Below are 14,710 nucleotides of genomic sequence, written 5' to 3'. Positions count from 1 at the left end.
AATGAACTAAAATCTAGTCACTGGGAAGGGCAGGAGAAAGATGACGAGATGGGGGAAAGCAGTCATAAGGTAACTCTGCCTCTGACCTAAAAAGCCTTAATTATTGAAAATACAACAATTCCACAGACAAAACAGTCTCCTCAGAGTACCTTTTAACCCACTAGTTAGGATACTCTCAAAGAGAAAGGCCCTGTTCCAAACTAAGCACTAAATTTGGCAAAAAAAAGGAGTTTTCTCCTTCATTCATCTTTGCTGAGTTCAAATCACCAGACTCAGGGGACTGTCTGATGATTTGAATAATTCTTTAGGCTGCTAGTCAGCGAGACCTGTATGCTGAGTAGAAAAACACAAGATGTTTTAGATAAAAAGGTTTTATCTATACACCACCTTCTTATGGATAGTTTTTCAGTTGTGTTTTTCCCTAGCTTTGTCAGCTCAGTTCCATACATTGAGAGAAGGAGTTAAGGGAATCTTAGTAGATAAGGTCTTGATTAATGATTACCTAGATTGCTGTATAGTCCAGGGGATCGAATTAATAGATGTTGCTTCATGTTTCTGTTAGCCATTGTACAAATTAGTTGAAGCAAGAAGTCCTGTGCCCCCCTACAATAGACAGTCCTCAGTAAGAATTATGAACCTGTCTTAAGAACCGGCTGAAACCGACTCTGAAGTTTGGGCAAGAGCCGAGGAGCAACTGAGTCTGCGCAAGGACAAGGGGTTACCAGCGGTGACGAAGAGGAGCTATCAGCCTTCATCTTTTCGACCCCCAACGACCACCACAAGGAGGCACTGTGCAAGCGCAGATGGGAGAAGTTTATGGAAATGACTTCTGGGACTAATTTTAATACGAAGCGGGGACAGGTCATACCTATTATGTATAGGCGTATTGGGAAATCTTATGTATTATGCAATGCTTGACTGTATAAATTTAAGACAAGTTGCCACGTTGGGGCGCGCACGACTTAGGTGGGGCTACCCCCCGTGCTGCCCAGTGCTGATTAAACATACCTACTTTACAATCTCACAGATTGTGGAGTCTGTTTTCCGCACATCAACATGTTATACGATCTTTGTAAAACAAATACCATTCAGTTATTTGTAACTTGAAGTCCACATAAATAAGAGACCACAAAATTCAGGCCTGTGATAATACCTGATGGTTGAATTTATGGATTTTTAAAGAATTATGACCTCAAATTCAGTTTTGAAGGTTAATCTGTTTAAGAGCAAAGACTAGAGGCTTCTTTTTCTTTTATTTTGCTTTCTTCATATAAAATTTAATAGTACCTCAAAGAACAGTTGTGGTTAACATTCACTTTAAAACAGGAGTGATGACAATTGTCCAAGAGCTAGCAGTAGCACTGATGATGTTAAGAATGCAAATGTCCTTCGGATTTTGTCCCTCAAGATTTTCTATTTCTGTACCACAGCTGACAACTTCACTTTCCATTATCACCATGTAATAGAGACATATAAACTGAAGGTTGTACAAATTTAGGTTTACATTCAAAAAGAATACTTTATTCTTTGTCTCAAGAAAACACAGATGTTAGTAATACTTACTTCAGCTATCACTAGGACAACAGGAAATAAAATGGAAGGTAAATCAACCCTCTGACAACACTCTCAAAAAGCAATAAATGGTAGACTATGAATCTCATAAATATACAAAATTTGCATCCTGCTAAAGGAATTTGCCTGATGATTAGAGAGTCTCCCCACAATTAAATCCTAATCACCCTACTTTGCAGTAATCAGTTCTTATCTACACCATTAATTCAATTATTGGCTTCCTCTCTCCAACAATTTATTTCCCTGCCTGTTTCCTCCTTCCTTCTTTTAACAGCCTACATCATCCACAGCAGCTTTTATTCTCCTTCCCGCACACATTTTTCCCTCTTCCAATCTTTTCCATCACCAGACAAGGCTCCTCCCACCATTGCATGTTTCCTTATCAACTTCCATTCTAGCCCTTAATTCTTCATCTGCCCCAAATACCTGTATCCTAGTACTGTCCCCAGTGTGTAAAATTTACTTTCAGAAGCCTATACACAACACTACTGCCCAAGTTTCCATAATCTTCATCCTACTCCCAGCTACACACATATCGCTGTTCATGGTTTCCCAATAGTATATGTGGACAAAATAAGTTGCAAGCAAACAAAATGGACAAAGAGACAGGGTTCAAACCACTGAGAACAGCAGCATAGCAGCAGAAAAATTTGTTCACATGCCATTTGTTTATGTACGTTTTTCACAGTTTAGAACAGACTACACTAAAAAGTGGTATTTTACTTTTTAGATACGGCATTTGGGTGTTCAGAACAATTTCATTCTAATAAAATAGTACTACATCTTCAATGCACATGAATCCATGTACAGAAAAAAAGCACATCAAAACCTCCTACTGTAAATAGTGAACTATATGTTAACAGAGTGAATACATTTCCAAAGACCTTACCTGCAAGAGTTATACCTTTTCCTATTACTCTTAAAGTGAATATACAATATATAGATTAAGTGGCAGAACATAATACAAGTATTATCTACACCCAGAACAAGAAATTTGCATTTGCATTCAAGATCTTCCCTGAAAAGTTTTATGTTTATTCATGATATATTTAAGTCAGACGTCAAGTTCTTTAGCTAATAAAACAAGGTTAAGTAAACTGAACAGAAAATATAAAGTAACATTACATAAGCTCTCATTTTTAAACAAGTGTGAATTATTCTACACCCTTCCAAGCAACACTACGATACACATTTGTCATTATTTCCTTTCTTATATCCTTCACAATCCTACAAGCTGCAATGAATGTTTGTTTCTGACTTTTAAGGTCTAACCAGGTAATAGAGTCACACCATACAACTTAACGAACTGCAGCCCTTCACTACTCTCTTCAACACGTTCATACATTTTGCAAATATCTTACTACTGAGATACAAGGGACATATGCCTCTCTCTTTGAAGTTAGCTCCCAACAAACGCAGTCATTCAGACAGCTGCAAGACAGGAAAACTTTTTTAAAATTAATCAATTTCAAAATTAGCAGTTAAAAATATTTTATTTTACAGTAATTCATCAGAGAGAACTTTGTAGCATGAAAAAGTTTGCAAAGCATTTTTTTGCTTTATATTTTTATGTTAATCTAGTTTTCTTTCCGTTTTGATGATTTACCAACTGAAGCTGACTGCTGTACTAAAATCATATTATAATAAGAAAAAACTGCAACTACAACTACTTCATTTTAAGGATAATACCTGGAACAAGTGGGAAACTGTCTCTGCTGACTGAATAACCCAAAAGAATCCAAAATCCCTGGGTCCTTGAGATAAACAATAAAGGTATTTGTTTTGCCTGTAAGTTCAGACACCGGGGCAGACTGATAAAGCTTGAACATAAACATTTTCATTACAAAAAATTGTCTCTCAAAATATTCTTTCCCACAATTTCCTGAAATTAACTCTTAACTCTTTATAAAAAGAGGGCTGATATTTTCCTATAAGGAAAATGCTGAATGTGAAGTTACAACCCAGATAACAATTATGGAATACCAGAAAAGATTACTTCTTCTCTAACAGTTCCTGTATTACACTTATAATCAATTCTACCCCTTTTTACCAATTTTACAACAGATTACTACCTAAACAGTTGATGTGCAAAACCAAAACTTAGAAAAACTGCATTTACTTTGTAGGGAAGGGAATAAAGACAGGTACAACTAAAATATTTGGGAAATACACTGGTGATGTATTATTTCACTGTTTTCTGAAAAAGAGTTCTGATATCATTGGAGGAAGAAATTATATACTTCTGCAGACAGGCTATAAAAGGCTATTTCAGCTGCAATGTGGGAAAAGAAGCTTATGTAAAAAAAGCAAAAAAGGCAATGATAGAATCATAGAATGGTTTGGGTTGGAAGGGACCTCAAACACCATCCAGTTCCAAGCCTGCTGCCACGGGCAGGGACACCTTGCACCAGACCAAGGTGCTCCAAGTCCCATCCAGCCTGGCCTTGAACATTGCCAGGGAGGGGGCAGCCACAGCTTCTCTGGGCAACCCGCACCACTGTCTCGCCGCCCTCACAGTGAAGGACTTCTTCCTAATATCTAATCTCAATCTCCCCTCTTTCAGTTTGAAACCGTTACCCCTCATCCTCTCACTACCCTCCCCGATTAAGAGTCCCTCCCCACCTTTCTTGTAGGCCCCCCCTTTGAGTACTGGAAGGCCGCTAGAAGGTCTCCCTGGAGCCTTCTCCTCTCCAGGCTCAACAACCCCAACTCTCTCAGCCTGTCCTCACAGGGGAGGTGCTCCAGCCCCTGATCATCTTCCTGGCCCTCCTCCGGACCAGCTTGAGAGGCTCAATGTCTTTTTTTATGCTGGGGGCCCCACAGCTAAATGAAGTATTCCAGGTGGGGTCTCAACAGGACAGAGTAGAGGGGGAGAATCCCCTCCCTCGACCTGATGGCCACACTTCTCCTGATGCAGCCCAGGACGCGATTGGCTCTCTGGGCTGCAAGCACACATTGCTGGCTCATATTCAGTCTTTCATCCACCAGCACCCCCAAGTCCTTCTCCCCAGGGCTGCTCTCGGTCCACTCATCGCCCAGCCTCGATCTGGGCTTGGGATTGCCCCGACCCAGGTGCAGGACCTTGCACTTGGCCTTGTTGAACTTCATGAGGTTTGCACAGGCCCACCTCTCCAGCCTGTCAAGGTGCCTCTCGATGGCCTCCCTTCCCCGCACCATGATGACCACACCACACAGCTTGGTGTCATCAGCAAACTTGCTGAGGGTGTGCTCAATTCCACTGTCCATGTCACAAAGATGTGAAACAGCACCGGTCCCAATACCGACCCCTGAGGAACACCACTTGTCACTAGTCTCCACTCGGACATCAAACTGTTGACCGCGACTCTTTGAGTGCGACCATCCAGCCAATTCCTGATCCCCTGAGTGGTCCATCTGTCAAATCTGTGTCTCTCCACTTTAGAGACAAGTATGTCATGCGGGATGGTGTCGAATGCTTTGCACAAGTCCAGGTAGATGACATTAGTTGCTCTTTCCTTATCTACTGACACTGTAACCCCATCATAGAAGGCCATCAAATTTGTCAGGCACGATTTGCCCTTAGTGAAGCCATGTTGGCTGTCACAAATCACCTCCTTATTTGTCATGTGCCTTAGCATAGTTTCCAGGAGGATCCACTCCATGATCTTGCCCGGCACTGAGGTGAGACTGGCCTGTAATTCCCTGGGTCTTCCTTTTTTCCCTTTTTAAAAACTGGGGCTATGCTTCCCCTTTTCCAGTCAGTGAGAACTTCACCAGATCGCCATGACTTCTCAAATGTTATGGATAGTGGCTTCGCAACTACATCCACCAGTTCCCTCAGGACCCATGGATGCACCATATCAAGTCCCATGGGCTTGTGCACCTTCATGTTCCTTAGATGATCTCAAACCTGATCCTCTCCTATAGTGGGTGGTTCTTCATTCTCCCAGTCCCTGCCTTTGCCTTCTGCAACTTCAGTGGTGTGGCTAAAGCATTTGCTGGTGAAGACTGAGGCAAAAATGTCATTGAGTCCCTCAGCCTTCTCCATATCCTGGGTAACCAACTCTCCCATTTCCTTCCACAGAGTGCCCACATGATCCCTAGTCTTTCTTTTATCACTGACATACCTATAGAATTTTTTCTTGTTGCCCTTGATGTCCCTGGCCAGATTTAATTCTATCAGAGCCTTAGCTTTCCTAACTAGAACCCTGGCTGCTCAGGCACTTTCTCTGTATTCCTCCCAGGCTACCTGTCCTTGCTTCCACCCTCTGTAACCTTCCTGTTTCTGTTTGAGTTTGCCCAGGAGCAACTTGTTCATCCACACAGGCCTCCTGGCATTTTTGCCTGACTTCCTCTTCATTGGGATGCATCACTCCTGAGCTTGGAGAAGGTGATCTTTGAATACTGACCAGCTATCTTGAGTCCCTCTTCCCTCCAGGGCTGTATCCCATGGTACCCTACCAAGCAGTTCCCTAAAGAGGCCACAGTCTGCTCTCCCAAAGGTCCAGGCTAGTGAGCTTTCTGTGCACCCTCCTTGCTGCCCTAAGGATGTTGAACTCCACCATCTCATGGTCACTTCAGCCAAGGCTGCCCTTGAGCTTCACATTCCCCACCAGGCCCTCCTTATTGGTGAGAACAAGGTCCAGCATAGCCCCTCTCCTCACCAGCTCCTCTATCATTTGGAGAAGAAAGTTCCAGGAACCTCCTGGATTGCTTATGCCCTGCTGCGGTTTACCTCCAACAGATACCAGGGTGGTTGAAGTCCCCCATGAGGACCAGGGCTTGTGAATAAAAGGCTGCTCCTGTCTGAATACAGAGGGCCTCATCTGCTTGGTCTTTCTGGCCAGGCAGCGTGTAACAGACACCTCACTATAACGTCTCCCATCCCTGCCCCCTCTTTAGTCCTGACCCATAAGCTCTCAGTCAGCCCCTCATCCATCCCCAGGCAGTGCTCCATACACTCCAGCTGGTCATTGACATAAAGGGTGACACCCCCTCCTCGCCTCCCCTGCCTGCCCTTCATGAAGAGTCTGTATCCTTTCATTCTAACACTCCAGTCATAGCAGCCATCCCACCACAGCTCTCTGATGCCAATAACACCACAGCCCTGCAGGCCTGAGCACATGTCTAACTTCTCTTGTTTGTCTTGTCTCCCGGAAGTACAAAGGAAACCAGGAAGACTAAGGAAGAAATTTGATACTAGTTTTTACAAACAAAAAACATATGCTTCTATGTTTATAGCGATTTATTCTCAATTTTAAAAACTGGTGGAACTCCTCTGCTCTTTAGCTCCATGCCTTCCTTTGTCTTGAAAGCTTGGGTCAGATGGAATGGATGAGCCAAACAACAGACCATTGGCTAGTTTCCAGAGTTAATAAATGAGGAAAACCTAACTGGTAATTAAGAAGAGAAACAGATACTTCATGTGAATCATTTGTGTCCTTCAAATATGCAAAAATCAGTGCATCCTGTAGCAGTAGTTCATATGAAAACTGCTGCTTTCTGACTCCAAAAGCTTAAGCTTTGTGACTGTTCTGCACTTTTCTTGAAAAAGAGGGTTTGATGGATACAAAAATGTGTGAATAAATTAGACATTAATACCTACAGAAGCAATTTCTTAGATTTCATTATATTCTTGGTGGATAAACTACAACGTATCTCCTTGAAGTCTTATTTTTTTACTTTCAAAATCAGTCATACTGTCATCTGGCTGCTGAAAGTAAATGAAGGTCATTTTAGATAATCTAATCCATCTAATCATGCTATTGCAAATCCCACTGGGGAGAAAGCAATGAAAGGGGCTAAAAACCGGTTGCTTCTCAATTCTGTGAACAGTCCACATACAAAATCCCACCTAAGCACTAGAAGCATTGAACAACCAAACTGCTCACTCGGGACTCCTCTTCTTGTGAAGTATTACTTTCGGAGAAGCTCTTTATATTAAAACTGCATTTTTCAAAACAGTATTTAGATAGGAGCAGCTACAGCTGAATGGACTCCCTGGTAGCATGGTTTTAATGGTGCTGAATCACCATGGAGTCTGACATTAAGATGGGTTGTACAAAGACGAACAACATCTCTGAAAATGACACTGTGACGTCTTAGCATGTGACAAGCATGACAGCAAAACTCTGGGGGATACTTTAATACAGAAATATGGCTTGAACCCTTCATGGAATGCTAGGCTCTCTGCCTTGACCATTCTTTCAGGTAAGAAGTCTAAGGAGACACCATAACTTCTCACAAGGAAAATAACAAATGACAACAAAAATCCTCCCTGAAAACTTGGTTGTAAGAAACCATTAGTAACAGCCAAAGTGAAAATGCCATGTTGAAACTACTTTCTTCAGTAATTGAAAATAAAAAGCCAGCAATATGTACACAGCACATGCATAAATAAGACCTCCTATCATTCATCATTCATGTATGGTTTCTTGTATTAGAAGATAAACTTTTCCATATGCAGTATTATCTTCATCTTTGTGCAGTTCTATACAGATTGGCACTAAATTCTGCTTTTTGCTGTTAAGCACACCTTCCATTTAAACCTTTAATAATAATTAGTCATAACAGCCTGTATTTGAAGGTTTAATGGTCAAACAAAGATTATTTTCAACTCCTACAGAAAATACTGATACTTTTCCAGTTTCTTTTCCAGAGATTTAAAAAAAAAAAAAACCACACCACAAAAAAAACCCCAAAACAACAAACCAGTCAGGTTTTGCGTGGTTACAGAAATCTCCCTTCCAACATAAGGAACTGAAGTCTGAAATAAAGAATGAAGCTCCTTCCTTTAAAAATCCAGAAGTAGGTAACAGTGGCAGGTAACCATCTTTACTGTTGCTTATCTTTACTGTGAATGAAAGATAATAGGCTGTGTGGGCAGAGAACCTCAAGAGCCTTAAAAATGAAAATAAGTAGTTTGTTTGATGTGTTTTTGAAGGTTAACATAAACAAAACAAATCACAAAAATTGTGTCTGCAGTAGCACCCTGAATTTTGGTGTTTGTCAAGGCAAAAACCTTGTATTCAACAAACCAGAAAAAGGATCCTGCAACAGTCAGGTCAGGGGATGGTAAGCCTACAAAAGAACCTCAGATTTGTGAATAAAAAAAAATAAAATTAAAAAAATAATTAAAAAAGATTACATACATACACATATCAATGTATGTGCATAGTATACCAAAACCACTGTCAGGATATAGACAGAGACTGGATGTAAAGACACACCAAATCAAAACTGCCAGTAAGCCTTAGTGACAGGAAGATAGTACAACATCTAGTGATTAGGAAGAGAAGCAGCACTGACTGACTGGCACAGGAGAAATGAGACTAAGAGCCCATTGAGTTTGAGTTCATCATAAGATATTCAGAAAGCTACTAGAGACAGATGACACTGTTTCAGTTTGAACAGAAGGAAGCAGTATCAGAAGAGGGATATCACGAATGTGAATCATGTGCCTAGAGATAAAAAAATGTGTTTGAATGAGGCTATCTGCAGATAAAACTAGAGAGGGATATACTGAAAAGGAGACTTGAAATTAAATTGTGAAATAAGCTGCAGCCAGAGAGAAGTCAGATAAAGAAGACTGTCACCAAAGATAGAGAGGTAGAAACCATGTGGATGCAGGTTTAAGACTCATATTAATGGAAAATGGAGAAAACTGAGAAAAGCAGAGAAAGCCGCCAGGAATCACAGAAGACAAAAGCTAGTAATGTTGAGAAGGAAAACTAGCACAGGAAAAGAAGATGTCAATAGACATTATGCTGTTATCACATGGGTGTGGGAGAAGCTATAAACTAGTTCTGATGACATAATTACAGAAATTTTAAAATTCTAGATGCTAACATATCTCAGTAAAGACAAGCTCAACATCTTCTTTCAATTTTAGACTAATTCACCTACGCAATTTTCTTTGCAAGCTTGATTATATTATGATCCCTAGAACTTCAATTAATACATATTTTTAATAAATAAAATAATTTCAACTTACTAATATATAAGCCACCATTAATTTCAAGGCAGATTGAACCAGAGTAGCTTTTTTTGGTTGTGAAATTTGTAATAAACACCACTTATGGCAAACAACAGCAGAAGAAACAAAACAGTAAGTTAAACCTAATTTTATTTCACAGTAAATCATAAACTAAAATACATTCTTACCCTACATAATGTGTCAATTCTCATTTTAAAATTTCTCTCTAGCAATACGCAACAGTCAAATGAGAATTAAAGAAATTGGTGCTCCCACAAAGGAGAAAAAGATAGATTACACTCAAGCTGAACTAAAATAAGTAGTACTTAAACACAGGCTTTGTTTGCCTATAGTGCACAAAAATTCTGGGAGCAATTTTTGCTGTACTAACATCTATTCACTCTGGAGAATAATTTAATTTATCATGGAAGACAGAGCTGCTTTTAATTTTTTGCATGGCAGCAAGATGAGAAAACAGGCTGCAGTGAACACAAATAGATCCAATGCTACCGTAAAATTTGCCCCAAAAGAGTCTATAACTTATTAAAACCCTTCAACTAAATTAATATGATGCGTGGGAGATTTCGTTCCACAGGCTATGATTATAGACAGGTAAGTGCACATGAAGAAATTAATGTTCAGAAGGCGTCTATACACCATAGAAATAATGAGGTAGGACCAAGTCCATGCTAGGGAAATGTCTGGGTCAATGCATTTTCTGTCACAAAACCAGGCATGTTTGGTAACTACTGTAATAACAACATGACAAAAAAAGCAATTACTGCAGATAGTAGCAAAAATATTTAAGTTCTCTAACCTGAATGAATCTTCATTTCTACTTTAAAGCATAAACATTTTGGAATATTGCTGGAACTTCACCAAAATTTCTCCAGACTCATTAGCACTGCTGCCTGTGAACTTCATTGTCCATGTATCATATACGGCACCTGCAGTAAAATCTATATTTAAACATTGGCTGCTGCTTTCCATACAAGACACTTGAAACTTTCTGCATATTATGAATTTAAGCTGAAATTCTTCATGTTAGATGACTGGTTTCGTAGCTGCTTGCTTTTAATTCAGCAAATCATTTCAAACTGTTCTTGAATGCAGCTGAAACAAATATTCGGTTTGTTTATTAACCCCCACAATAATTTGTAGGAAGCCTATATCCCCAAAGTGCTTCAGAAAGAAGACAGACAAGGAGGTATTTGAGAATGTACCATGATGATGTCAAGGAATATTCTACTAGCAATCCAAAACTGATCATGCCTGAGAGCTTTTGAAAAGCTACATTTCACACAAACTCAATACAGCCTTGTTTGAATCAGGCATCTGAATTCTTCAAGTGTTCTATCTGTCATGATGCATAATTCAATCCAGAGCTGCAACAGCCTGAATTTCCTTTCTCTCACTCCTTCAGAATGCTTTCAGATTTCATTGTGGTACAAAGAAAAGAAACTGAGAGCAAAGAAAATTTCTCTTAGTTGCATTGTACTATTCCAGTGGGCACCAAAACTGCACAGAGAAGAGAAATTAGTCTAAATAGAAGCAAAGCAATATGAGGAGGTGGATGTAAAAATTAAATCAAAGAGGAGTGACAGGAAAAAAGATTCAGACTAGAACAAGCACAAGCTTACAAAACTGCAGAAGGGACCAAATGGATGGTTGAACATATCAGTAGCCACCAGCACACACTTCAGTCAAATACTGGAACAAACCCACAGATTCCCAAGTTTTATAATTCCTCTTTTTATAACAGATCTGAAACAAGAACACCTTATCACACTGAAGTCATATGAAGCTCTGCTGCATTCCTCTGTCCTGGTACAACGTACTGGAATTAACTAAGACTCTAATGTTGGATTCAGCTTAATGGTTTGATAAATTCCTCATTTCCTCCTTGCTTCTTGACCTAATTTCACAAAATAAAGTCTTCCTCACCATAAGGACCTCTTTTCAACTTCCTGTTTGAACTTCCATCAAGTAAATACTACCTATATTAACAAGAAGATTTATACTATAAAACTGATGATAAATTATTCATGTAATTGCCTTTTAGTTTCAATGCCTTTGCCAGTCTAAGTTGCATTTTGACAAAGAACTACACACACCTTTCTTCTCTACTAGTCTTGAAGCTAACTCAATTTTTTATCTCCACCTGTTGGATTATATATGCTAGCCAGCAATGCTGGCCAATGATTTCTGGAGGGAAATACAGTCCTGTCAAACTTTTCTGCTTTCAACACTATCCATAGTGCCTCTTCTGTCTTTTTACGTTGAACAAACAGATTTATAGCTACCAGGAATTCCTTTATGTTGGGGGAAATACAAAGCTGCCAAAGGACTAAACCTGATACTTTAATTTCGAAAACTTCTCTTCTGATTCTTTTAGAACACATTGTGGAAATTCAAGGACTCGGGGATGATATGTAAAATCTCAGTGGGATTGGATTCTTCCTGTGGAAGTCAGATATATAGAAAATTAGGCTTATCATAAAAATCTAATAATCAACCTTAACTAAGGAACAGGTTCTTACCAATAGAGTACTATGGTTTTTGGAGAACATGCTTTTACATTGTTCCAGGTTATTTGCAGTATCTGCTGAAGAAATCTAATGAAGTTTAGAAGAAGGATAGCCTTAAGGAGAAGCACATTTATTGAAAATATTAATAAATTTTATTAGTAAGCAAGGCCAACAGTACGGTTGCTATCTATACAAGAGTAATTTCTGACTATTAAGTACAAATAAAACTGTCTTATTTTTCCTCTCCCTGCCATTCTAATATGGATTACACTGTCAGAAAATTCTAAACAGATTAAATTAGGAATTACTTCAGTTACATTGTAGGGCACTGCAATGAAAAACAAAAGGCAAGAGCTGAGTTGTTACAAAAGAAAGAATATCAGAAATATTAAATTTTCTGTTATTATCACGTATTTTTTTCTGAAAATACTACCATTGGTGTGTAAATATAGAGAGAAATTACAGCATCCTGGGAATTGTTTTCTCTTCAAAATTACAGGTCAGTTAAAAAAACATTATAAGCAGCCAAACATACAGAACACAACAAGAACACTGAGAAATAAAAAAAAAAAAATTTTTAAGAACTACTTAAAATGTTTAGCTCACCTTTCCAACAGCAGCAGCCACTCTGTTGGTCTCCCCTGCTCTTTGCTTTCATTGCAGTGTCCAGCATTATGGCTGAAGGAATAGAGTACAGCAGAACCCCACTAATTTACCTTACTAATTCACATACCTCATAATTGCACACAGAAATTTGCCACTTTCCCAACTTCTTAGGCAAAATAAAATTGAAAATCCTGTAAAGATGGCTTCTACCACTCAAATTGCATCACATTTAATAAATATGCTACACAATATTGACTAGCACATTATTCAGCATTACCATCAAAATGTAACTAAACTAGTTTAATAAAGAAAATAGGTTTCTTTAAAACATCACCATGGCACTGACTTGCTCATTTTCAAAGTTTGAAATTAACAAAAGGACTGCCTGCCAGTGAATTAGGGAGGCTCTACTGTACTTAAAATTATAATGTCCTCATTCATAGGCTTTTACCTACAACTTTCTTCAGACTGCATCACATGGGAATACAGCAACTACACTTAACTATGTCCTGTTATATATTATAGTCTCCTATCACTGTTTTAATTATTCAGACTTTCTCTTTCAGAAGAATATATATTCAGTTTAGTGTTTGACTTTTCTCTCCTACATAGATTTTTTTTTTTTTTTAATGCAATATATAATACCAAGTGAAATTCAGGTCAGGTGTATTACTCTGATATTTAATGAAAACCTATTTGTCGCTTGATTTTCCAAATCAAAAGATAGTTTACTCAAAAATATCATTGACTATACCTCTGCCTCAAGCCAAAAGTCAGAAACCTGATTCATTCCCAACTGCCAACCTTTTAATATAATCAATAAATCACATGGCATTTATGATCTGGGATGATGTTTGTCAAGTTTAGATCAGTAACCAGTTCAATGCAACTCCCATACTCCTCCAGAAAAAAAAGACAGCATATTACCACATTCAATTGATCAAATTGACAACTGTGAAAAAATCTTACTGGTCTGACATCCCCACATGAGTTGGTAAATTGCCGTGCCAAGCCAAAATCCAGCATATAACACTTCCTACAGGTGCTAGGAAAACGTCCCATTGCGAAGTTAGACTAGGAAGAAAAACAAACACAGACAGATATATAGATACGGATATACACACACATACACGCTTCAATATGCGCACATATTAGTGCAGTAACACAATGACAGATTCTCTATCCTTCTGTATTTTCAGTTCTACTAAACTCCAATCAAATTTGAAGAAAATGTTATTAAGAAAATCAGACATCCAACTTAGCATATCTGAACAGCAGCCTACATGGTCCAAAGAGATTGTCGTCTTACTTCGTCACTTAGCATATATTAATTTTTATCAAGAGTTTTCCAATCATGTCACCCACTCAGATGCTTTGATTTGGATATTTCAAAGGGGCCAGGGGCTAAGAAGTTCATCTAAACCAATGCACTAGTATCATTTATGCAGAATATAGAATAAGGAGTGCAAACTGCCTTTTCCTTTTCATGGGAGGGGGAAAAATCAGGTTAAAAACAAACAAAAACCAATCAAACCAAACAGTAAGAGCTGGAAAGTGAGTGAGGGCTTATGGAGGTAATTTATTCTGAAAAGATTCAGTAAATTTTCTTATTTGCCTCTAAGGATTAACATTCTACGCTAGCCCTTTAAAAAAAAAATATTCTTCAATACTGCTAGTTTATGATGTTTGAGCATGTTGGCTGAATTGGTTCAAGTCTCTCCCACAAAATGCCCTTAAAATGGATTACGTGATATAAAAAAAGATAAAGCTGAAAACAAGTTCTGTGAAATGGAATTGAAACTACACATCTGAGCAAGCTGGAAGCTTAACACAATTAAGTCTAGATAAACTACTTTTCTTTTTCCATTAAATGAAACAGCAATACTGTTCTAAATAAATCTGAAATTCACAGCTGCTTCAATGTCAAAGGTTGAGGGTAAAAACCAATCAAAACTATGAATTGAAATGAGTGCGATCAACATTATTTTTAAATAGAACAGAATTTCAGCATTGCCAGTTCATCACATGAGGCAAATAACCAATGAAGGAT

The 14,710-nt window shown here is 38.6% G+C and overlaps 1 protein-coding gene across 2 annotated transcripts in view; it reads right to left on the bottom strand.

Moving 5' to 3' along the window:
* The window catches only part of TTBK2 (tau tubulin kinase 2), a 73,143-nt gene that overhangs the window by 44,944 nt on the left and 13,489 nt on the right, over nucleotides 1-14,710 (bottom strand). For both annotated transcript variants that reach the window (XM_086462662.1, XM_086462663.1), the window contains exon 5: nucleotides 13,630-13,734. In XM_086462662.1, the coding sequence (XP_086318788.1) occupies nucleotides 13,630-13,734 (105 nt within the window). The remainder of the gene's footprint in view (nucleotides 1-13,629; nucleotides 13,735-14,710) is intronic.

This window comes from Leptosomus discolor, chromosome 3, assembly GCF_034619465.1.
Source record: "Leptosomus discolor isolate bLepDis1 chromosome 3, bLepDis1.hap2, whole genome shotgun sequence".
In the NCBI taxonomy this organism is placed as follows: domain Eukaryota; kingdom Metazoa; phylum Chordata; class Aves; order Leptosomiformes; family Leptosomidae; genus Leptosomus; species Leptosomus discolor.
This window is presented reverse-complemented; position numbering and strand designations above follow the sequence as displayed.